Raw genomic sequence first — 25,132 nt, 5'->3', positions numbered from 1 at the left:
CCTGAAACTAACACAACATTATAAGTCAACTATGCTCCAATAAAAAATTTTTTAAAAAAAGAAAAGCTGGAAGTCTGGATTTTTATGTGAAATATCATGATTTTTTAAAGCTGGCATTTAAATTTTCAAAAAGATTTAAAAGGCATTGTGTAAATCAAAGACAAAATACAAGTTTGCAACCTCTGGTGTGTGGTACTGTGGCGCATTTATGGTAGTTAAGTTCTCCTGGTAGCATATCTGTGCCGGTCAGACAGGAGAGGAGGGCCCCCAGTTTCGCATCATTTCTGTGAGATTCGTTTGTGCCTACTTCACAGAACCGCTGTAAGAATAAAACATCACAGATTTGGAAAGGTGTTGAATTTCTCGTAAAATGTAATGCAGGTGCTTACTGGGATAATTATCTTGCCTTGAAGAGCTCAGAAGAGTGTAATGTTTTGGGAACAGCTTCTACAAAAGCTGACCTAGGAGATGCTGGGCCCCAGCTGTGGCTGGAAGAAATGAAGGGGAAAGAATGTGTCAGCCGGTGTGCTCTGGTGGGTTTGAGAAGGAGGCAGAACACTGATCTTTCCTGGAAGTGGCATTGAGGAGTCAGTGCGGAGTTGAGAAATACATGTGGCCATAAATGGCATGACCCTGCTCCAAACAGCTCAGCTCATGCCTGGCTTCGTGAACCTCACACTGGAAGTTTCAACTGAAATAAACTTCTGACCTTTCCATCAGTTCCTTTAAGTCAGAGTTTTATATGTTATAGACTATTTCAGGGACTTCCCTGGCGGTCCAGTGGTTAAGACTCCTCACTTCCACTGCAGGGGGCACGGGTTTGATCCCTGGTCGGGGAACTAAGATCCTGCAAGCTGCATGGCACGGTCAGAAAAAAAAAAAAGACAATTTCATATTCACACTTAGAAAATTTGAACTGTTACTTCTGTTACTTAAGAAAGCAGCACTGCTTATTACTACTACTAATATCATAATGTTAGTAATATTCCTATCATGCTTTATAACTTACAAGACCTTTCACTTGCATTCTTCTCATTTTGTTTCCTGGTAACTCTGAGATTATTATTTCTCACTTTACAGGTAAGGAAACTGATGGTTTCCCATTGTCCTTTAGCTAAAGTTTAGAATCTTCAACGTGACCTAAGTCCCTCCCTAGTCTGGGCCTTGCCTACCTCTCCAGATCCCTCTTTCACTACCTTCCCAAGACCTCTCTTTGTTCCAGCTATTCTGGGTTTCTTTTGAGTTCCTTAAATAGGTCAGGTTCTCTCCAGCCATAGGCCTTGCGTTGCATATGCCGTTTCTTCCGTCTAGAACACTTTCCCCTGTCCTCTTTGCCTGGCTAGCAACTACTCATCTTTTGGGTCTCAGTTTAACACCATTTCTTCACGGGAGCCTTTCCTGAACATTGAGGCTATGTTGGACTCCCCAGTAATATCCTCTTATACCCCCTGGCACTTCCCATTCCAAAGACTCATCACACTTCAAGTTACTCATTCAATAATTCTTGTTCCTGCTGGACTGTAAGCTCCATGAGGCAGAAACCAAATCTGCCTTAATTGATTCTATAGTCTCAGTGCCTCGTATAATATACTTTTGCTCTGAAAGCTTTCGTAACGAGTCTGCTATCTGGATTCCATAGCCATGGAACTAATGCATCAAAACCTTGCCTTCAAGTCCAGTGCTGTGGGGCTTTTCTGACAGGCTTCTTCTGATATTTCAATAACCAACGTCCTTTGATTAGTGACCAAAATGCACACCTCCCACATCCAATAGCAGGTTGTAAGGTTAGAACACAGTGACACTGTATTCTTTGTTAATGACTAGAAAAGGCTGGTGCTGTTCTCACCTCTTCTGTTGTTTCTGTGATGCTCACATACCAATGAGAACCTTTGCCCAGCATCCTTTTGGAGCGGTCAAGGGTGGATCACAGATGACAGGGACATTAAAAGCTATTCAGGGCTTCCCTGGTGGCGCAGTGGTTAAGAATCCGCCTGCCAATGCAGGGGACACAGTTTCGAGCCCTGGTCCGGGAAGATCCCACATGCCGCAGAGCAACTAAGCCCGTGCGCCACAACTACTAAGCCTGCGCTCTAGAGCCCGCGAGCCACAACTACTGAAGCCCGCACGCCTAGAGCCCGTGCTCCGCAACAAGAGAAGCCACCGCAGTGAGAAGCCCGCGCACCACAACAAAGAGTAGCCCCCCTGACCCCGCTCGCCGCAACTAGAGAAAGCCCACGTGCAGCAACGAAGACCTAACACAGCCATAAATAAATAAATTAAATCTATTAAAAAAATTTTTTTAATAAAGGATTATTTTAAAAAAATAAAAAAACGAAAGCTATTCTGACTATTCGTATCTCAGGTCTTGGTTTGGTGCACACCTGGGTCATTTATAGTTGGATGGCACATTTGTTTTACTTGTTGGAAGCAGTGAGGTATAGTTACCAAATTAATGGTGCAAGCCTAGGAGTGGAAGTAATACAGTTGCTCAAGCTGGCGGGGCAGGCGTTAAGCAGGTAAGCAGGGTCCAGTGGGAGGAACGCATGGCCTCATTTCAACAGCTGCAGCAAGCTGAAGTCCCTGAAGTTTTTCAAGCCAGCTACATCTCTCCTCAGCACAGTCTTTATGAAATCTGTCACCATATAACTTCCTCAGTCCAGTTCACAGGGATCAAAACTTGTGGCTAAATACCCAGGCAGTGGCGTATAAGGTTGCAAATGTTAGTTCCAAATATAGTGCAGTTCACGTCGCCAGTAAGGAAAGAACATTGAATGAATTCATTACACGAACTGCTTAAACTAACTGAGCCCGAGAGCTTAAAGCCACATTCCTCAAATATGTGCACTCCAGAAAACTGGCACTTAGTGTCAGGCAGTCAGGCTGGAAAACAGTCGTGAACCAAAGAATCTGAACAAGGAAGAAATGCTCTCAAGGTATGCATTTGCCATATGTTGCTTTGTTCTCACGTCATCTTTGGTGATGAGCTCCATGACTTAAAGCATGACATCAGGCAGGTCTGAGCCTGGCACACTTGGCTTCATGAGGCAAAGACTGAAAATGTGTGGTACTGGTTACAAAGGGGAATAGGCAAAGGGGGCACAGCCTGTCTTTGTTACCAAAAATAATTAAGTGCATAAACTAGAGTATAAAAACATAGCTGGAAGAATATGCCCCAAACTTATCTATTAATCATGATTGTCTTTGGGAGGTGGGTTTATAAGAAGGGATAGTCACTTTGTAGGGTTTTTTTTTTTTCCCCTTCAAAATTTGGAAAATGGATCTGTATTACATTTTGTGAACAGAATTAACATTTTAAGTGGATACAGTATTCTCAGATGACTAGCAGATTGTTACAATGAGGTTGGTAAAGAAAGGCACAGACTGTAATTATTTTCTACCATACACAAAAAATACACTTGCATATACTAGATATAGAACAGTTCAAATAGAACTTTCTTTGGTGATGGATATGACCTATATCTGTGCTGCCCAATATGGTAGCCACTAGCCATGGGTGGCTACTGAGCACTTGAAATGTGGCTAGCGCAGCTTAGGAACTTATTTTTTATTTAATTTAAACTTAAATAGTGCATATGGCTAGTGTCTACTGCATTTGGACACACAGGTCTAGAACCTTCCATTTACAGGAAATAAGATTGTCAGCAGGGGCAGGGAGAGACCAGATTTGGTAGCCAAGAGATCTTCTGTAAGCCATGTTCTGTTATGCTGTCTATCCAGTAGAGTCTGTGTACTCTAGGATTGTTACAAGAATAGAGAGGAGGCACTTCTTTACACTTGTAAAGGCCACAGCATTAACTTCATCCTACCACACCCCTTCACATTCTCCTGAGTTTAACTGCTCCATTGATAGACGAATGAACTGACCTATTAGAAAAGCAACAATCATCTCACCCATCCTCATTCATCTCAAATATTTTAAATGTTTTGTATTTTTTTCTTATAAACTGTTTCTTTTCACCTCTCCTCCATTATCTTGTATTCTATGTTGTCTTGAGACTTCTCCCATTAAACCATCAGCCATTCAGTATACTGTTTTCTTCTTAATTTCTTTGTCAGTCTAATAAGCATTAAGAGTATATCCATAAGATTAGTATATATAATACAAGGTAGATAATCAATCCCCAAATAAATTAGAGTGCATTAAAATTGCAGTGTAATGTAATATACCTGTAGAGTTTGTCAAATTTATGATAAAAGTTAAGGTTGTTTGGGGGTGAGAGGAGGCGGCCGTCTCAGAGGACCATACTGGTATGATCAGCCAAACCATGGCAAAACTTAATTTTTATTTCTTTCTTGGTTGTCATTTTAATTGGTGTATAGCATGTCTGCTGGCAGCTGCTGGCAGCTTCCTGAGAAAGCACAGATTATGATAGTAAGCTATGTTCCTTCTCTGTTGCTAATCCCACCCCAGCGTTGGACCAGAAGTTCAGTAGTGAAAGCTACAGCTGCCAGGTATCAGCAATGAAATCAGAGGAGCAGAGTTCTTTACAAATGGCAGTAAGAACCCAATTGACTTTCTTTCCTGACACTGCCATCTATCACAGTTTGCCGTCAATCGTACTGTTAGAGCAAACTGATTTGGGTTCCTAGGGAAAGCAGTTGTTTGGCCCAATGTTTCATTAACATCAGGGTCTCCTGTCTCACTCTTGCATTGGAAACCAAACACCCTAACCACTTTGCTTGCACTAGGGTTGGTACAAGAAGGCATGGTCCATCTTGGGTGGGTATTTTCCATTACCACAAAAGATAAGAGAGTCCTATTAAAAACAACAACTCTGAGATCCTAAAACTAGTATTTAGTAAGAAGAGATTAAATTCTCATCAGCTGATTTTATTATTCAGTCAAAAATGATGCTGTAGGGCTTCCCTGGTGGCGCAGTGGTTAGGAATCCGCCTGCCAATGCAGGAGACACGGGTTCTGGTCTGGGAAGATCCCGCATGCCGCGGAGCAACTAAGCCCGTGCACCACAATGACCGAGCCTGCACTCTAGAGCCCGCAAGCCACAACTATTGAAGCCCGTGTGCCTAGAGCCCGTGCTCCGCAACAAGAGAAGCCACCACAATGAGAAGCCTGCGCACCACAACGAAGAGTAGCCCCTGCTCGCCGCAACTAGAGGAAGCCCATGCACAGCAATGAAACCCAATGCAGCCAAAAATAAAAATAAATTTATAAAAAAAAATGATGTAAGTATAGATTCAAAATTATAAATTTATTACCAAAAGCTTGTTTTTATTTTCTTGCTGAGAAAAAAATTACTAACCCTACAAATGTGGCTCCAAGTCCAGGACTCATTTGGATAATAGAGTTGAAAGACTTGATTTAAAGCTATAAAACCCCTCCTACCCCCCCAAATTGCACACTACAGAGAGAGACATTCTTTTCAAAGGGGTTCCTTGCTTCCTGAAATTCCTCCTTAGAAAATGCAAGATAAGAATTCACCCACAACTGCCTACTGTCCCAAAAGGCTTTACTGCTTCCCATTAATAAAATATAAAATAACATTCTCTGTAAGGAAATAACAACACATTCATCTTTCTTTCCAACCTTCTGATTTCCACTAAAAATTTTAACCGAAGAATATTAGGGAAAAGGAAAATGATTGATTGAATATCTTTAAAGCTATTGCCTGGGTCCAGTGTGACTGTATGATCTTCTAATTGTGGAGACCTAACAGTTAGCTGGGAGAACACAGGTTTTTGCAGACTGGCAAGCTTGCGTTGATCAGTAGTACTGAGAGTTATTTGCTGTTTAACTACTTTGCCTAATTTTTCGGTGCCTGCTTTCTCATCTGTAAGATGAGTGTATGACCTAGGATAAGGAGCTATTTGGAAGACAAATTAAAACATCTGACAGGGAATTCTCCGCCGGTCCAGTGGTTAATGTGCTTTCATTGCCGAGGGTGCAGGTTCAATCCCTGGTCGGGGAACTAAGATCCTGCAAGCCTCGTGGTGTGGCCAAACAAAACAAAACAAAAAAATCTGACATGCAAAATGTCGGATTAAGACCTTTAGAGACCAAAGCATCAGGACTGTGGTGCCCAGATCAATCAAGATATTAGTAGAAAACAGAATACACTAAAACTGGGTAATTTGAGAAAGGTTTAATAAAGGGACTGTTTACAAAGACATGGGCAGAGTTCAGAGAAACCAACAAGGAATAATGGAGTTATCCAGAGCTAGTAAATGAGTGGTCCTTTCTATCCCTAGATCTGAAGGGCCGAAGAGAAGGAGCGAGAAGCTAGAGGCTGCTTGATAGGAGTCGCAGTCCTTGGTTGAGGGACTCAAGACAACCTATGTGACCTGGCAGTTTAGAAGCCAGGGGAATAAATACTCTAGCTTCTAAATATCCATTCCTCAGCCTTTTGATCTTCTGAGGGTGTTACTAATTGGATCAACACAACCTGAAGTCAGAGGGCAAAGGAGCCTGTTAATGCAGTCCATGGGGGTCAATACCTCCTGGGACGCAGAGCAGGATGAAAAGCAGTTCTAAAGAGGAAGCGGAAGATACCTAGCGCAACCTCTTCCCCAACATAATTCAAACGGCTAAACCAGTATACACAAAACTTGCATGTATGCTGAAAGTAAAATAACTTCTTTCCAGAATTTGATTGTGAGTTCTTTAACTAAAGCAGAATTTCTTTTTGATGCCCCTGCTTTGCCGATGGCACATGCCTAGATAAAAGGAAGCCTCAATAAATGGGAACTGGCAGGCTCAAGTTAACTCCCGAATGCTGACTCTAAGAGACTTCTGAGTTAACCCAGAACTAATTTAGGAGGAATCTTAGGATTTTTCTGGTTAGGTACTATTCATTAGGAATTCAGCAACTGGATTTTCTTAGACTCAAAAAAATCCTATGGTAGTAAAACTTCTTATAATCCTACTGAATGACAGGAAAGGTTTTAGTTGCTTATCAGAGAGAATAAAGGACATCAGGACATCTATTTCACATTGACATTTTTATTAACGCCAACTGTTTTTTAATTATTATTTTTTTTAAAACAATAGCACAAAAATGTTTCAAGGAAGCAGTCTCACAATCTGATGACCTTCTGAAATACAGTTAAGCCACACCAAATATGAATTCCTGTTAATAACACACAAAAATATTTTTTTTTAAGAAAAAGAAAAGAAAAAAGGTAGAGAAAGAGGAAAGGAATGAGATTTAGACTTAAAATTTACTGGATTAGGTTGGTGAGGCTTGTTAGTAGGATACACTGTGGAAGCAGAGTGGCACACACAGGCTTATAGTCTTTGTTGTTTTTAAAACCAGTTACCACTAATATATAGGCCCTGCAGCAGTTACCAATGACTTCTTACATGCCCGAAATGAACCAGAAGAAGCCAGTGTTGATACTGTCATAAAGAGATTCAACAGTTGGCCTGTCAGACAACTAAGACCATTTGCAGCAGAGTAACTCCTTCAGAAAGGCCTGGATGAAAACCTTTCATTTCTATTGTCTCACCTATATGCATTTCAGGGTTCTTAAAAGTCATCTTAAAAAAGAAAGAAAAAAATAATGTATATCAGTTTCTCTTATTTAATGTGGCTATAAAAGATGTTTCCTTATTATTTCTTTATCTCTAAGAAGGACACCGGGGTGGTGGGTTGGGGATGGAACTAGGGGAGGAAAAAACCCAGACCAGGATAGGTTGCTTTTTTTAAACTTTTTTTTTTTTTTTTTTTTTTTTTTTTGCCAAGGGGTCACACAGAAGGGAAAGCAAGGAGGAAAACTACAATCCTTGGTTCAGATTGAGTTATGCAGGAAAATATATCTTCCTGATCAGTCCCCATGCCAAAAAAAAAAAAAAAAAACCCACTTGAGATTATGCACAGACTCTATGTTATACCAGCTATCAGCCTTTCATGTTTAACATCCCCAGCAATGGACACTACCCTTGGCTTGTAGGCTGCTTGTAGAACCCATTTCACAAAAATCCTCTTTACCCAGAAGCCTCTAGTTTCCTTTTGGTAGGTTATAAAAACAGAACATCTGTCATTAACAGGAGAGTGTTAAATACTTTTAACCACTGACAAGGCTTCAGGAAGTTTCACAGTTTCGTTATGCTCTATTTTATTACTATCATATTTACATTTTTTTATTTTTTATTTTTTTTGCTGAATTGCTGATTTTCCTTTTTCAATAGAATTTAATTCTGGAGTGTGAGCAGGAACCAGTTAACTACATTCATTGTCCAACCCCCACTGGCTTGAAAGAAGACTCCAAATTCTTGGCATATGAATCAGCTGTTCGCTTGCTCCACCTTATCCCTGCATGAAGCAGCAGAACCGCAGTGGCGGCATACTCCGGGTTCACGCTGTGGGTGGTGACGCCTTTCGCTGAAGGAGGTACTGGTGGATGCTCTCAGCATCACGCTTTAGCCAAGCAGCATTCAGCAAGATATTTTCACAACACTGCTGGATGGTACGCTCAGCTGAAGGAGCTGGGTGACTCTCGAAGAAAGCCTGGTAAAAACAACCCAGAATGTAGGATCATTACCAGCAATAGTAAGAAGCTAATATCACAGGCTATGAAAAAATACCCACTGTCTATAAAGGGTTCATAAGCTTCACTCATGAAAATTTACCACTGCCACCTCCAGGCTAAAAGAAAACAAGCAGCTCCTTGTACCTGCCTACAGGAATTCTCCTCCAAATATATTACATGCTTACAACCTAATCAAAAGTTAACAGTAAAGAGACAGAACCTACGGCCTTTCTTTTAAGTTCATTGTCCAACCAGCAAAAGAAAGTAAAAAAGAACTAATATCAAGGACCTACTCTGTTCCAGGCCCCCTGTGTTAGTTACTTCATCTAAACGACAATCTTATCACTTCATTTTACAGATGAAACTGGCTCACGGGGGTTAAAAAACCTACTTGAAGTCTGGGTTTTGGAATCAGCCTTGGGACTTGATCTAGGCTCCATCATGTACTAACCTGTGACTGAGTAAATTAACTGCTCTAAGTATGTTTTCTCATCTATGAGAAAATATTTACTCCAGAAGATTAAAGAGACAACCCATATAAACAGTTAGCATAATACTTGGCACAGAGTAGTTAAGGACTCAACACATTTTGGCTGCTTGAAATAAAGATTAATTTGTAAGGGTTGATAAAATTAAGAAGCTTAAGTTGCTTCTATATCCTAATAATTTAAAATTTTATAGACTCACATGTTTCATACAGTAAAACTACTTCAGAGTTTCTTGTAATTATCACAATGCTTATTGATTAAACGCTGAATAAACCATTTTCTAATGAAGTACACCTGGTTCCATAGAAAATACCAACCAGCAAAAGGATAGGGGTCTTTCCTTTGAGCTAGTCATCACAGGTATATAAGAGAGAATGACTAATTCATCAGATTAAGTCTAGACGTTTTAGAAATCAATAACTTTATTTACATGGATGACAATGGCTCCTGCTCCAAGGCTCCTATCACAGTTGGGTTCTTAGGGCCTGAGTAAGATACAAGACTTCCTCTCATTTCACCTCAAGAAACAGCACCACTATTTACATACCAGAAACCTGGGAATTATCCTTGACTCTTCCTTCTTCCTCCCCAGATACGTTCACAACACAGAGAAGCCACTCAGTAAATACTGGCTGAATTAAAGTTTAACAAAATCAAGCCCCTGACTTTCTTTCTTACTCCATCTTCTCCAAGCTACTAAATCATTTTTGCTTGGCGAGTTAGCTTCCCGACATCTTCTCTTCTCCTTTCCAAATTATGCATTCTCCACACTGCGGCCAGACTGAAATTTTTATCATATAAACAAAGGAGTGACTTGATCTGGTTTGTAAGCCATTCAAGGGCTTCCCATTCTTAGGAAAATTTTAATATGGCCTACAAGGCCCTCCTCGGTCTGGCCTCTACCTACTTTACCAGCCTTAGCTTAACCACTGCCCTCCCCTCAAACTAATTATACATATTTCTCCTTCAGGGTATTTATTACCTTTACAATAAAGTAATTATTTACACAATACAATACACAATGTAAACTAAATGAATCTTATTTCTAACAATGGCTCATAAAGTGAATCAAACATTATAGCTCTCAGAATTTCCAAATTCACACCTGATAACCCCCTTGCTTTCAAGAATGAAGGTGGAAGTGACACTTAAAAAATACTTTGCAATTAAATGCAATGAAAGGCCTAAAGTTAAGATTTTCCCAATCAGTGTAGATTTGTCCTCCAAACGCTGAACTGCCACTAAACTGATTATCAGTCTTTCTAAGAGCTAAGAGGAGAGTCCCTACATAGTCATCTTGTCTCATTGTGCCTACAAAAGACCTATGAAGGTTTTAGAAAAGGAAGAAGAACTAATATCAAGGACCTACTATGTTCCAGGCCCCCTATGTTACTTAATCTAAATAACAATCTTAACACCTCATTTTATGGATGAGGAGCCAGGCTCATAGAGGTTAAAAAAACTTGCTTGAAGTTACACAGCTAACAAGGGGCAGAGCACAGATTTATACCCAGGTCGACTGACGTCAAGTTCCACATTCTTTCAACCACACTTCAATGCCCCAAAGATGATTCCAACTCTTAAATTCTTCAAGCATTAAAGATACAACCTAACCTGTCTTTCTCCAAGCAAGAACATGGAGACCCTAAAGTACAACATCACCCCAACACTCTATCATTACAATTTGGTTAGTGTTTTTACTTACTGGATTGAAAAGTGAAAAGTAAACAGTCCTTTCCTTACCTTAACTTCTCCAGCCATTTTATCAACTGCAAATCCCTCAACTGATAGCTGAAAAAAAAATGGGTTATAAATAGTAAGAACAACTAAGAGTTTAGGAACAAACTTCCATTTACCATAAAAACAAATCATTCCATTCTTTCCCAACTTCAGTTTATTCTAGAGGGTACAGGATGGGTTATGGAGAAACTCTTTAGTAAAGCTAATAACTACTTAAGGAAACTCTTAAAAAGCAAAGGCCATAATCTATGGGTCTAGTGAATCATGGATGTCTCTCAATAATATCCATGATAAGCAAGCTACTCAAAATAAAAATTTTCACCTACCTTTATTAGTCTAGATATTAAGAATCCTCCCTGGTATCGATTATAAAGTTCTTCCCAGTTGTCTTTTATGAATTTCCAAGCAGCCTTCCTTCCATGCTTACTGCCTCCAGCCACTCCACCAATTACTGATACAGTGTCCTGTGGACGTACCTCTTCCTAAAAAGAGGAAGAGAACTAAAAGTCTACCATATCCAGAACATCGTCTGCTGCCAGAAAGGGCAAATGCTGTTGAGGTACCCAAGCAATCCCACGGAAGACACTTATTATTTTAGGAATAACTGGCACCAGAAGCTTCTAACAAAGAGGAGCATGTTTAACCTAAAGATCAGCCAAATTGAGAATGAAGCAATGGGATGGGTACAAACAGGCTGCTCAATAGATACTTGCTCTAGGGTAAACAAAGGGAGAGACAGAAAGGCACAGGGATGTGTCAGCTTTCCAGTTTATTTCCTCTCCCAACTATTCTGATTCTCACCACTAGAGGGAGAAACAGTGATTAGTAACAAAAGCTTATTCCAGTCCTCCAAGAATGAGGGAGCCTTTAGTCTAGGGTTAAGGCAGAGAATACTGAATCAAGGACACTTGCTACAGATCAGTGGGTAACAATTCCCTCTAAAAGCAGTTTTCATTGTAACTTACTGAAAGTGCAAACGTGAGGACTTTTTGAATCAATTCAGGTGAAAGAGTAGCCCCAAGGACTCTTTCAATCCGGTTTTTCTCTTCCTGCATATCTGCTTGTTTGTGAAGCTATAGTGAAAAAATACAGATAGAGATAATTAACTTCTCCCCCATTAAGGTGAAACTTTTGCTCTACATTCTTATTGGCTAAGACTGCAGGATATGAAATTAACAAAAGAATATTTTTCAAGATGTTTGGGCACTAAATTTGTCGTGTGCCCCCATAGTAAGACACTAGGTGTAAGTGCTTACTGTATGAATAGCTTGTCATCAGTTCTGAGCAGTTCAACATCAAGATCTAAGGCATCAACCTGTCATGACCAAATTCTTTACTCACTGATGTCTGACTAATGTTCTATGTTAGATGAGCAAAATAATAATTACTAATACCACTTCAATTTGTAATATTTTTCACTATTTACAATAGTGAAAAATATAAGATGCATTATTGAAAGTAATATTTTAAGAATATTTGATGACATAAACATGCTCTTGATATATTAAATGAAAGAAGAGAGACAAAGCAAAATGATTCTAAATTTTTAAAAAGTTAATGTGAAGGGGAAAAAAAACCTGAAAACACATCAAAATGTTAACAATAATAATGGTCTCTGATCAGTGGGATCATCACATTTTTTAACTGCAAAAGCAGCAGATGCTGAATGAAGAATATTAAGAAAACAGAAAAGCATAAAGAAAAACCAAATCAGGAATAAGATCATATTATACATGCTATATTTGTGACGTTTTTAAAATTACAGGTAAGTTCTGTTTTCTTCTTTATACTTTTCTAGTCTCTAAATCTTCCATGGTGAGTATACCAAAATCTTTTTTCATAATTAGAAACAAAATATTATTATATATATTTTAAAATTAGAACTACAAATGTATATGAGATACTTCTCTAGGACAACTTAATTTATAGACTCTCTTGACCTTTTTTCCCCTCTGAAGATTTAACACTGACCAGTGTCTGGAGACCCCATCACAGCTCCCAGTTTCCTCTTCCTTTCCTTTGGACTCTTTTGAGCAGCAGTGTAGTAAAATAGATAGGAGGTCAGAAGACCTGGGTTCTAGTCCCAGTTTTGCCTCTAACTAGCTGTGTGATCTTGACTAAGTCCTTAACCTCTCCGGGTCTCAGTTTCCCCATCTGTAAAATGAGTGGGGTGGACAGATGATTTCTAAGGTCCTTCTCAGCTCTAACACTCAAGGTCTGAACTCTGGCTTTTAGGAAGCATTCCCCACCCCACCCCCCTGGAGAACCTGTTACAGGAGTCCACTAGATGGCACCATAACACCACATTTCAAATACACTTTGAATTAAAGTTATTTATCCTGCTTCATTACTCCTAAATTACCAACAGAAAACAGTCTTCCTCATCTCTCATCAACTGGTTTCTTTGTTTTTTTTTTAAATTTATTTTATTGAAGTATAGTTGATTTACATTGTTGTGCTAGTTTCTGATGTACAGCAAGTGATTCAGTTATACATACATAATAATAGTTTGCATTTGCTAATCTCAAACTCCCAATCCATCCCTCTGCAACCTCCTCTGACTGGTTTCTTGAAGAACCCTGATTCTGCCTTCATTAGAGCTCTTTCCATAGTAAAGCTGAATCACTGTGAGCTCCCTTGTGTTAGATGCAAACATTTATTAAATAAACATACTAGTATAAATTCTTAAAAATATGCCATGACATGAAAATGTCAGAGTACCTCTCATGAAGATTTCAGAACCCCTATTTTTCCCACACCTTTATGGAATAGACAAAAAATACCAAGTACTTCATTTCATATGCAAAGAAATACATGATTTACAGTGCATAGGTTCACAGAATATTAAGAATGAGAAGGGACCTTAATGTCATTTAGTTGACAGATAAACCCAAAGTATATTTTTTTATGTTATTATAAAGGAAATCCTTATACAAGATAGGTAGTTAAAGCAATACAGTTTGAGATGTAGTTTCTTAAATAAAGTTTATAATATATATTTTTTAAAACATTCTAATCATTTAAATAGGATTTGTTTAGAACTAAAATACTAGAAATTAGATTTACAATTCTAATCCACTTGGGATAAGAAAAGTATTCTGATTAAGGGTAGAAGTATTAAAGCACATCCCATTCCCATCCTGTTTGTCTCCCTAAGTGCGGATCATTTAATAAATGGGTCTGATAGATGATTTGGGTATTTGGGCACATTTTGCACATTTTATTTAATGGTAATAAGTAGAATCAGCTCTCTCCACCTCTAATGCAACCAGATTGTCAAGTTATTTCTTAGACTACTAACTGCACGGACAAGGACTGGAGATAGCACTTGTTCCACAGCATTAGGACTTTCAAACAGATCGCTGCCGTTATAAGGACATGGAAAGTTTTACCTATATTTTTCTAAGTCGGAGTTTAATTATATGCCAACCACCCTGGGAAACTACAGAGGCTGTGAAAGCAAGTGAATTAATTTCCTGTCCATTCATAAGAGGCACTGGCATAGACCAAACCCTTGAGACACCTAATCATCTATCCCTTTTCTAAGCACAGAAACAAACCTTTTGTATAAAATGGGCAGAACCCCAAGTAAATTTGCATTGATGGGAAAAGTTTTAAGAACTTGACTTTTTAATCAAAATTAACATTTCGGTATTAAGATTTAAGATGCATAAATTCGTGAGTAAAAAAAAAAAGTGAAAAATTTAGATGACTTTTGGCACTTGTATTGGTAGTACAGATAAACAGATATTATATATTTCTCCCACAGTTTCCTAATATTTGCATGTCTACAGTATGCATATCAGCATGTATTTCTTTTGCCAGGACTTTTTTTTAACCACTCAAGCTCATACTCTCTATGTTAATTCAACTTAAAAAGCAGAAAATGGGAGCCCTTTCTAAATTTACTCACCTTCAGCATAATGTCTAAGGTAGTGCCATCACCATGCTTCAAAACAGTCAGATAGACCTACAAGAGAATACAGGAACAAAAAAGAAGGCATCTGATTAAATGTATCTTGTTCCAAATATTCTAATGTTCAGAAAAGACAGAAAGCAAGTCAAAAAAAATTGTGTGGATATTACATATTAATACAAATTGTGGCAAGGATCTAAGAGCCCACACGAACAACCAGAAAGGCAGATGGCAGGTAGTAAGTAACAGCAGAACACACCAGTCTCTCAGGAGAATGTGCACGGATAGTCAATCACCTTTCAGTACCCTAGTGCAGACTGAGAAGCTTGACATCAATGAGAAGCTGCCTACAGACCTCATAAGTGGTGTATATTGAAAGAATCAGGAGGGACTTCCCTGGTGGCACAGTGGTTAAGAATCTGCCTGCCAATGGAGGGGACACGGGTTCGATCCCTGGTCTGGAAAGATCCCACATGCCGTGGAGCAACTAAGCCTGTGCACCACAACTACTGAGCCTGTGCTCTAGCGCCCACGAGCCACAACTACTGAGCCCACGAGCCACAACTACTGAACCCACGTGCCACAACTACTGAGCCCACACACCACAACTACTAAGCCTGTGCGCCTAGAGCCCATGCTCCGCAACAAGAGAAGCCACCACAATGAGAAGCCCGCGCACCACAACAAAGAGTAACCCCCGCTCGCCGCAGCTAGAGAAAGCCCATGCAAAGCCAAAAAAAAAAAAAAATTGTAATAAAATATCTTAAAAAAATAAAAGAATCAGGGGACTTCCCTGGTGGTCCAGTAGTAAAGAATCCGCCTTGCAATGCAGGAGACGCAGGTTAGATGCCTGTGTACCACAACTACTGAGCTCGCGCGCCTCACCGAAGGAGCCGGTCTGCTGCAAACTACAGAGCCCACGTGCTCTGGAGCCCATGTGCCACAACTAGAGAGAGAAAACCCGCATGCCACAACTAGAGAGAAGCCTGAGTGCTGCAACGAAGAGACTGTGTGCCTCAGTGAAGATCCCGCATGCCGCAACTAAGACTCAACACAGCCAAAAAGTAAAAAAAAATAAGTAAGTAAAATAAATAAATAAATAAAGGAAAAAAAATAAAGAAAAGAATCAGACATGATTTGTGAGTCAATACTTAGGTCATTTTTGGTTACTATTAAATACATTCCACACTACACAGAATGATGCAGTCACCTAGAAATCAAGGTACTTTTTTACGAAAACCTACCGGACTCCTCAAATCAGCGGAGAGAATCTGTTTCCCTTCCACATGGTCCTTAAACCGACGACGGGCTTCTTCTAACGTTGCCTTATGTCCTGCCTTCCCTAGTTTGCCCAGAACCAAGCCCCTCAGGAGTGCATCTAGATGACCTGATTGAGAAGTAAAAGAGATACAGAACTACTTAAAAAGCTTATTTTTACAAATACGCCACCTGGATATCTTATAATTGTGTTATACCGTGTCTACAGTCTTGAACAAACAAAATCAATTACCTTAGTACTCGAGAGAACACTTGATTTAAATTTATCAAATAAGAATGAAATGAAGTGCTTAACACACTAGACAAGCAAATATGATGCCTCTGTCTATAGTTACAATGCCAACTGGATTTACTAAATGTTCACTCCATCTAGGTAATTACACTAATAAGAATTATGTGTGAAAGGAACAGACCTAGATCATGCAATTTTGACCCAAGATTTAGAGAAAGGTCACATATAGAACTAGTATGCCGGGTATATTACATTGAAATCTTAGATTTTTAAAATCAAAATCTGATAGATTACTCCAAAGATATGCAGATGGCCAATAAACTATCACTGGCCATTAGGGAAATGCAAATCAAAACCACGAGATACCACTTCACACCAATTAGGATGGCTAGAATAAAAGAGACAATAACAAGTGTTGGCAAGGACGGGGAGAAATTAGAACCCTCATACATTGCTGGTAGGAATGTAAAATGGTGTGGCCACTTTGAAAAACAGTCCAGCAATTCCTCAAAAGGTTAAACACAGAGTTACCGTATGACCCAGCAATTCCACTCTTCGGTATATACCCAAGAGAAATGAAAGTATTTGTCTATACAAAAACTTGTATACATATGTTCATAACAGTATTCATAACAGTCAAAGAGTAGAAACAATCCAAACATACATAAACTGATAAATGAACAAAGAAAATGTGGTATATCCATATAATACAATGGAATATTATTTGACTATAAAAGGAAATGAAGTACTAATACATGCTGCAACATGGATGAACCTTGAAAACATACTAAATGAAAGAAGCCAAATATAAAAGGCCACACAGGGTATGATTCCATTTATATGAAATGCCAGAACAGACACATCCATGAGACAGCAGATTAGTGGTTGCCTGGGACTGGGTTGCCAGGGAATAGAGAGTGACTGCCAATGGGTATGGAGTTTCTTTTGAGGGTAAAGAAATTGTTCTGGAATTAGATAGTGCTGGTGGTTGTGCAACATTGTGAAAAAAGACTGAATTGTATATTTAAAAGAGTGCATTTTGTGGTATATTGATTATACCTCAAAAAAAAATAGTTAACCTAGCATACAAACTGATGGACTGCAACAGCACAATGGACAAATAAATTGTGCTATATTCATACAATGAAATAGCACTCAGCGATAAAAAGGATGTATCTCTAGAACATTATACTGAGTGAGACAAGCCAGATAAAAGAACAGACTATATAATATGATTCCATTTATATAAAGTTCTAGAAGAGACCATATTAATCTAGGGTGAAAGAAGTCAGAATAGTGTTTGCCTGCAGGGGATGTGAGGGTTGGTGGGGTGGGTAGAGTGGCAGGGACTGGGAAGTGGCCTGAGGGCAACCTCCTGTGGTGATGGAAATGTTGTATGCATTTGTCAAGTCACTGAATTGAACATGCACATTTTGCCATATTTAAATAGTAACTCCATAAAAAATAAGTTTAAGAAAACCATAAGAAATCAATAGATAACACGACGCTAGTGAAGGTTCTTATAAGAACCAATTTATAATTCTGGTGCTGATTTGCTGTGTTGATACAGGCAATAATTTTATTATTTTGCTATGTTTGATTCTTCCATCTATAAAGCTGGGAAACTAATGACATTCTCCCTCTTTCAAAAAGGCGTTTTTTAGCCCCCAAAGTTTCACATATTATCATCATGAAAGAAAAGTGCAACATCCACCAATTTACCTGCATCTGTGTCCATATACTTCCTGTCTTGTTCTTATGGATCTGCTGTATTCCTACCTAAAGCCAACTCCTCCACTTGTGCAATGGATCCTGACTCCTCTCGATTATTCAGCCATCACTCCAGCAATTACCTCTCTTTCACATCATGAATTTTTCTATTACTGCATCATTTTCATCAGCACAAAAACATATTATAAAGTCTCCCACTTTAAAAAAAAAAAAGCCCCCTTGACCTCACATCTCTCTCCAGACTATCCCCTTTTATCTGATCCTCTTTTTAGCAAAACTCCTTTAAAAAGTTGTCTAAAAGTGCTGTCTCCTTTTCCTCTCTTCCCATTCTGGTGTTGTTCATCACCACGCCACAGAACTTGGCCAATGCAATCATCAGTTCTTCATCATTCTGCCTGACTTAGAGCAGCATTTGTTACAGATGATCACTTCTCCCTCTCTACGGCTTCTTTAAGGCTTCTGGGACACTCCTCTCCCTCCTGTCTCTCCTACCTTATTGTCCAGTCAATCTCCCTTGCTGATTCCTCCTCTTCTACCCAATCTCTAAATCTTCAACTGGCCGTGCCCTCATCCAATCTTATGGCTGTAAATACCATCTACACATTAAATGTATCTATTCAGCCTGGACCTCTAGGCATGGGACTCCCCACTTGGATGTCTAAAAGGACCTCAAATTTAAGATGTCCAAAACCAAACTGCTGATTCCCTTTTGTACCCAAATCTGCTTCTACAGCAGTCTTCCCCGTCCCTGTATATGGTAACTTCACTCTTTCAGTTCTTCAGGCCAATATTTGATGACTCCCCTCTTTCTCTCCACCACACAGGCCACCACCAAGTATTTTCAGTTCTACCTTCAAAATATACCCAGAATTTACTACCTACAAGTGCTACCTGCAACCAACACCTAACTGGATTACTGAAATAGCTTTCTAACTTGTCTCCCTGCTTCCTCTTTTGCCTCCCCTGCTACAGTCTGTTCTTCACACAGCTGAGTAAATAAGTCATGTTCCTCTGCTTTAAACTCTCAAATGAGTTTCTCATACCACTAAACGTGAAAGTCCCACGGGTTCTATAGGAGCTGATATGCTTCCACCCTCCTCTCTCCCTCAGTTACTCTGTCCTGACTTTACCAGCCTCCTTGTTATCCCTTGAACATCTAAGCATGCCTCTGCCTCAGGTCTTTTGTACTTGCTGTTTCCTGTTTGGACCATTTTCCCACTAGATATCCTCACAGTTCTCTCCTACAGGTCTCTGCTTACGCTCAAATATCACCTCACTAGTTTTCCTGCATTTTCCTGTCCACTCTCCATAAAATAGTGGCTTACTACTCCTTTTACTCCTGATCTACCTTACCTAACTGTATTTTTCTTCATGATACTTGCTGCCACCTAAAATATTATCTATTGAACTGTTTGCTGTGTCTTCCACTAGAATGTAAGCCACACAGGGCGATTTTTTGTTCGCTGTTATACCACCAGCTCCTAGTATAGTACCTGGCATTTACTGGGTACATAAATATTTGTTGAATCAATAAAAGAAAGACATAGAGCTCTAGATAATTGTTACTATTGTTCTTATTGTAAAAGACTCCCAGAACAAGAAGGGCAGGAGGAAATACCACCTTCAGTTATTAGCATATGGTAGAAAATAATTATATTTAAAGCCCTGTAATCACTATTCCCAACATTTAAATGACAGCAAAAGAGTAAATACATGATTACAGAAATAAAGAGGAGAGAATACATGTAGAAAGCAAATAACTCCTTTAATTCAGAAAACTGGCCCCCTGTGTCTCTCAACACCTTTTCAAGTTGTACATAAGGTGCCTGGTATTTATGGTAATAATAAATAAAATAATCCAAAATTCCCTTTAGCTTTTCTTTACTAAAAATGGGCCTTTGGAACTTTGTGAAAGACTTTTATTTCCACCATTTGCTCTGTGCATAAATCATATTTAGCAACGAATACACATAGCCACCACTGTTTTTATGTTGGTTACCCACGTAACTTCACCAGGAGGCTTAAAAGTCCTAAGTCTTACTTTCTAGTTAGCTGAATACATAGTAACATCCAGCAGACACAAAGATGATGTTATTGTTATTGTTAACCACAGCTGAGTAAAAAAAGGACCAATTTCTGATCAATTCTTTCCCCATTCAGTACATCCATTACCTTCTCCAGGCTTGGGGTCCCAGCCCAGTCTCTCCCCTATAGGTGAAAAGACATCTTTCACAAACTCCTGGATTTCCTCATAGAAGTCTGTGTGGGACAAGAGAGTTGAGAGAATCCCCAGGTTACAGCTCAGGTCGCTCCATACAGTATAATTGGGCTCATTCACAAAAGCCTCCATGACTTTTAGAACCTCTACAGTGCTAATGATTCCAGCTCGAGCCTGGGATAGGAAAAAACATAAATTAATCTAGTCTTCAAACAAAAGCAAAACAAAAAACACAAGCATGTATTTTTGGCATTATCTTCTGCTAGTTAGTCATCCCTTAAGGAAGAGACTAGACTATATAAGCTCAGACCACTATAGAATTTTATAAAATAAAAACTGTATTATGACACCATTCCTTACTTTTTTGCTATTTATAGAAGAGCCACTTTAAAAAATTGCTAAAATTCCACCAATTTAGAAAAAGAAAGAAAACAGTTAACTTCCTATTTCTATTCAGTTTCTGGGGTCTTGGCATTTTTTTTTTTTTTTGGCATTGTTTTTTATTTTGAAAATTTTCATACTTTCAGAAAAGTTGCAAAAACAGTTGGGGCTTTGGTTTTTGACAGAGGCGCTTTCAAAACTAGACCTGCAAACTGTGTCAACGTCAGCCTGTCCTTTACTCATTTCTAAAAGAAGGCAAACTGGAAGGCACTACAAATTCAGTCCTTTCAAAACTGACTAACAGAGTTAGGAAAAAGAACTTCTGTTACAGCAGCCAACTGCACAAACACACCACTCTCCTGGGACAGGTCTCTCTCAGCAATGAAATCAGCAGATGTGAGGTTTTGTGCATCAATGCTAATCTGTGTTTATACAAAGGAGGAATCCAAAACCAGTTACTGCAGAGGGGAATGAAAATTTCAAGTCCAATTAAAGGAACACTAGGAGGAATCTGACAATTTTATCACAGAGACATCTAGAAATTATCTAACCTATGTTTTGGGGTCATAAAGATAATACTACTAATTGCTCCTTAAAATTTTTTCTGGAACAAAGCTAAATATAAATATAATTCTAAAGCTAATGGGCTATTATAATTTGAATAGTAACGGAATGTTAAAAAATTCTACTAGACTTCCCCTGCAAAGTACAACCACTATTTTAGAAAAATATAAATCACTCTGAATTATTTTAAAAAAACACATAAGTAGAGAAATTTCTTCAAGGTTCATATCTATGTCTGTTGAAAAGAATTTTTGCCTTACAAAGGATAGTTTAAGTATAGTTGCAAAAAGCTGGCTTAGGAGTAATAAAATGAGATTTGTTTCTGGTAAATTATATAGGTTCAATCTTGCCATGTTAATTAATAATTAGTCATTTGCTTTGGTCCTAAAGGCATTCAACCTTCAGGAAGAACTATATTCTTCTAGTTATGTTTCAGTCAGGCACTCCAGGAAACACAAAATCCTTTAATCAACAAAATCCATCATACTACTGGAGGCTCACCAAGGAGAAGAGGTCATTCTGTAATCCAAGTCGATCCACAGGGGGCAGAGAAAGGTCACGAATGCCTGGTAATAAACTTTCCAGCATGGCTGAGCTGTACTGGGTCCGATAAAACCCAACGGTTCCCAGGTTTAACTGAAAAGATATCCAACAGGTATTATTAAAGAGCTGCATTTATTTTTTAAATCAATTTTTTGTAGGTATGAAAGAAGTTCTAGTTTTAGTATATCTGGATGAAAAACAACGAAGATCATTTATGCTAACAGACAAGTATTAAAATGAAACAACATATAAAGATAGTAATCAGTTGTCAAAGATGAATACAGAGGCAAAAGAAAACAAACTTGGCATAGTGGGAGCCAAAGTGAGCGACAGTGAAAAGAACATGGCTGAAAAGGAGGATATAATGTGGCTAAGTTTCTATTTCTAATTTCAGTGAATGGTTTTCAGTTTACAGAAAACATTTACTACAAAATAAAAATACATGGACAATAAAATCTCTGAGGAAGACTAAACCTTTACAAATACTGATCTAATGAGCCCAGAGCCTCAATAGAATAACAACTGTCAGGTCCTAGATTTTAAAGAATTACATGGAGTTAAAAGGCAATTTCATATGATTTTTGGAGTGAGGTAATCGTTGACTATCATTATTTTCTATAGGCTATTTACCAACAGTCAAAAATATTTTTGATAATATTTATATGCAAAATATTTTAATGATAAAATGACAGTATAAGATATAAATATTTTGGGCTTCCCTGGTGGCGCAGTGGTTAAGAATCCGCCTGCCAATGCAGGGGACACGGGTTTGAGCCCTGGTCCGGGAAGATCCCACCTGCCGCAGAGCAACTAAGCCTGTGCGCCACAACTACTGAGCCTGCGCTCTAGAGCCTGTGAGCCACAGCTACTGAGCCCGCGTGCCACAACTACTGAAGCCTGTGCGCCTAGAGCCCCTGCTCCGCAACAAGGGAAGCCACCGCAATGAGAAGCCCACGCACTGCAACGAAGAGTAGCCCTTACTCGCCACAACTAAAGAAAGCCCGTGCACAGCAACGAAGACCCAACACAGCCAAAAATAAAATAAATTAATTTTTTAAAAAAGATATAAATATTTTACTATTTATATAAATTTAAGTCACTTCACATTTCTAATACAGTAATTATTTTATTGATTCCCTTTATCTTTTACTATAGGAATAACACCTTTATTTACCTAATTACAATCATAGTGTTTTTTCTTACAGGAAAAATTTCATATTGCTACATATGTTCCAGATTGTAATTTCAAATGGTAATATAATATTCCACTGGGTATATTATAAAAATATATTAAAAAAATTAAAACAGAGGGAGAAATAGTTCTGCAAGCACAAAAGCCTGAGACAATGTATAATTCCTATTAGGAACCTATAATTGGGAGAAAAGTTTGTAATAGATACTTTCATTATGAAAGGCAGAGTACAGAATAATGAAAAATAATATTTACTGACTCTTATTTTTGTGAAATGGCTTTAAAACACCAGCTAAAAGGAATTTCACATTTCAGTGACACAAACTGATTATTGTATGTCTGATCTCACTTGATTATAGTTGTACATGCACAATGACAACACATCACTGAAGTTAACATGTCATTACAATGACAGGGCAGTTTGAAGTTGCAAGACTACAAATATTTTGGTTAATGTGACTTTATACATAGACTACTAGTTTTTTCCTGTTTAATCCTATCCCTTTGTAATTGCTTATTGACCACTCCCTTACCTGACACAAAGGCAAATATCTAGACAATACTATTTGAAAGTTGGCCCTATATTTCACACAAGAAAGTTCAGAAATGTTTTTTTCTTTTCAAGTCCTAGTCCAAAATGAAGCAGTAGAATTTAGAGCCAGCCATAAAATGCATAAAGGAAATGAAAGAAATAAATCAATTTAGGTAAGATAAAAAAAAGCCATGTCATTTCTGGACTCACCTTCACCCACTGGTCTGGTTTGACATCTTTTAAAACTACATTCATCTCTGGCTTGTCCATTAGAATCTTCATTTTGGCATGGCTGGAATCTTCACTAGTAGAGATTGTGATAGGAACCATCCACTGGGGACAGTCTTCTCCTTAAGCAAGAGAAGAACAAAGAGGAAACTTGAAAAATAATTTCTCACTGGAAGAAACAGAAGGTAAGGTAGAGAGAGAGGACTGGTGTCCCATGCATGGGCTTGAATCCAATTGTTAAGCCAATAGCTCATTTTTAATGGTACATGAACTCTTCCAGGTAACCTGAATAATAATAAGGAAGAGAGAATTTACTAATGAAATCACAATAGCCTATAAAAAAGAGAACATTGTGTTTACTTGTAGAATCACAAATACAACAATTTTAATTTAATTGTTGTTTTCCCTTTTCAGAGCAAAGGAGATAATAAAAGACATTTCGAGTGGGTTAAAGCTCTCACATAGCACTTAAAAACAAATTCTAAGGTGCAATTCTTTTTTTTTTTAATTTAATTTTATTTATTTATTTATTTATGGCTGTGTTGGGTCTTCGTTTCTGTGCGAGGGCTTCCTCTAGTTGTGGCAAGCGGGGGCCACTCTTCATCGCGGTGTGCGGGCCTCTCACTGTCGCGGCCTCTCTTGTTGCAGAGCAAAGGCTCCAGACGCGCAGTCTCAGTAATTGTGGCTCACGGGCCTAGCTGCTCTGCGGCATGTGGGATCTTCCCAGACCAGGGCTCGAACCCGTGTCCCCTGCATTGGCAGGCAGATTCTCAACCACTGCGCCACCAGGGAAGCCCTAAGGTGCAATTCTTAACAGGTATATACACTGCTGAGAAACTGAAGGGCTGATTTTATTTCTGCGACAGACAGGATACACCTTGGGAGCTGCTGGATTCGAACACTGAGGAGTCACATCTAAAAGCCAAAGCTTTTGTAAGGCAAATACATACGCTCTCTTAGGTATTATACAGCAATATAGATTTTTGCATCAAGATGCCAAACAGAAGAGAGTCATTGCCCAGTACATTAATGAAACTATCTTAGTAAGTTATATAGCTTTATGCTATCAGGCTAAACCACAAATGAAAATTCCCTCCTGACACTGGGATAATTCAGGTTTTAATAATGCCTATAGTGGTCAGAGAGTATTGGAAAGACCTGCAAAACCTGTCAGTCCTACTATGCAGATTGCAGATATGTCCAGAAAACAGCAACTGTGACACTATTTATTTAGATAATAAACATGTCACCTCACTTGTCAGACATTTATTAAGAGTAACTCTCAATGCTAAGGAAGGCAAAGGGTTGAAGGCTGTACCTCTTAAACCTAGTAGAGTGCATCATCATTTGGTGGGTGGAACATGAAAAGGCACTGGTGATTCTGATATACCCTTCCCCCTGTTGGGAAATACTATTTTAAAGGAAGTGAGAAAGGTGCAGAAAAACAGTTTACTTCTTGATTTTTCAATTCATCTTTAATTCCCTGGGTAAAAGAGTCTATTGTCGGGCTTCCCTGGTGGTGCAGTGGTTAAGAATCCACCTGACAATGCAGGGAACACTGGTTCGAGCCCTGGTTCAGGA

The 25,132-nt window shown here is 38.7% G+C and overlaps 1 protein-coding gene across 1 annotated transcript in view; it reads right to left on the bottom strand.

The window, feature by feature from the left end:
- Window positions 1-6,963: 6,963 nt before the first annotated feature.
- NPEPPS (aminopeptidase puromycin sensitive) overlaps window positions 6,964-25,132 on the bottom strand; it is a 97,689-nt gene continuing 79,520 nt past the window's right edge. Inside the window, exons 15-23 of the mRNA XM_061174615.1 lie at window positions 23,534-23,673; window positions 21,558-21,692; window positions 20,066-20,285; window positions 15,897-16,039; window positions 14,650-14,706; window positions 11,702-11,809; window positions 11,063-11,218; window positions 10,740-10,787; window positions 6,964-8,486 (exon numbers count right to left, since the gene is read on the bottom strand). Coding sequence (XP_061030598.1) covers window positions 8,334-8,486; window positions 10,740-10,787; window positions 11,063-11,218; window positions 11,702-11,809; window positions 14,650-14,706; window positions 15,897-16,039; window positions 20,066-20,285; window positions 21,558-21,692; window positions 23,534-23,673 — 1,160 coding nt within the window. The 3' untranslated portion in view covers window positions 6,964-8,333. The remainder of the gene's footprint in view (window positions 8,487-10,739; window positions 10,788-11,062; window positions 11,219-11,701; window positions 11,810-14,649; window positions 14,707-15,896; window positions 16,040-20,065; window positions 20,286-21,557; window positions 21,693-23,533; window positions 23,674-25,132) is intronic.

This window comes from Eubalaena glacialis, chromosome 19 (genome assembly GCF_028564815.1).
Source record: "Eubalaena glacialis isolate mEubGla1 chromosome 19, mEubGla1.1.hap2.+ XY, whole genome shotgun sequence".
Taxonomy (NCBI): Eukaryota; Metazoa; Chordata; class Mammalia; order Artiodactyla; family Balaenidae; genus Eubalaena; species Eubalaena glacialis.
This window is presented reverse-complemented; position numbering and strand designations above follow the sequence as displayed.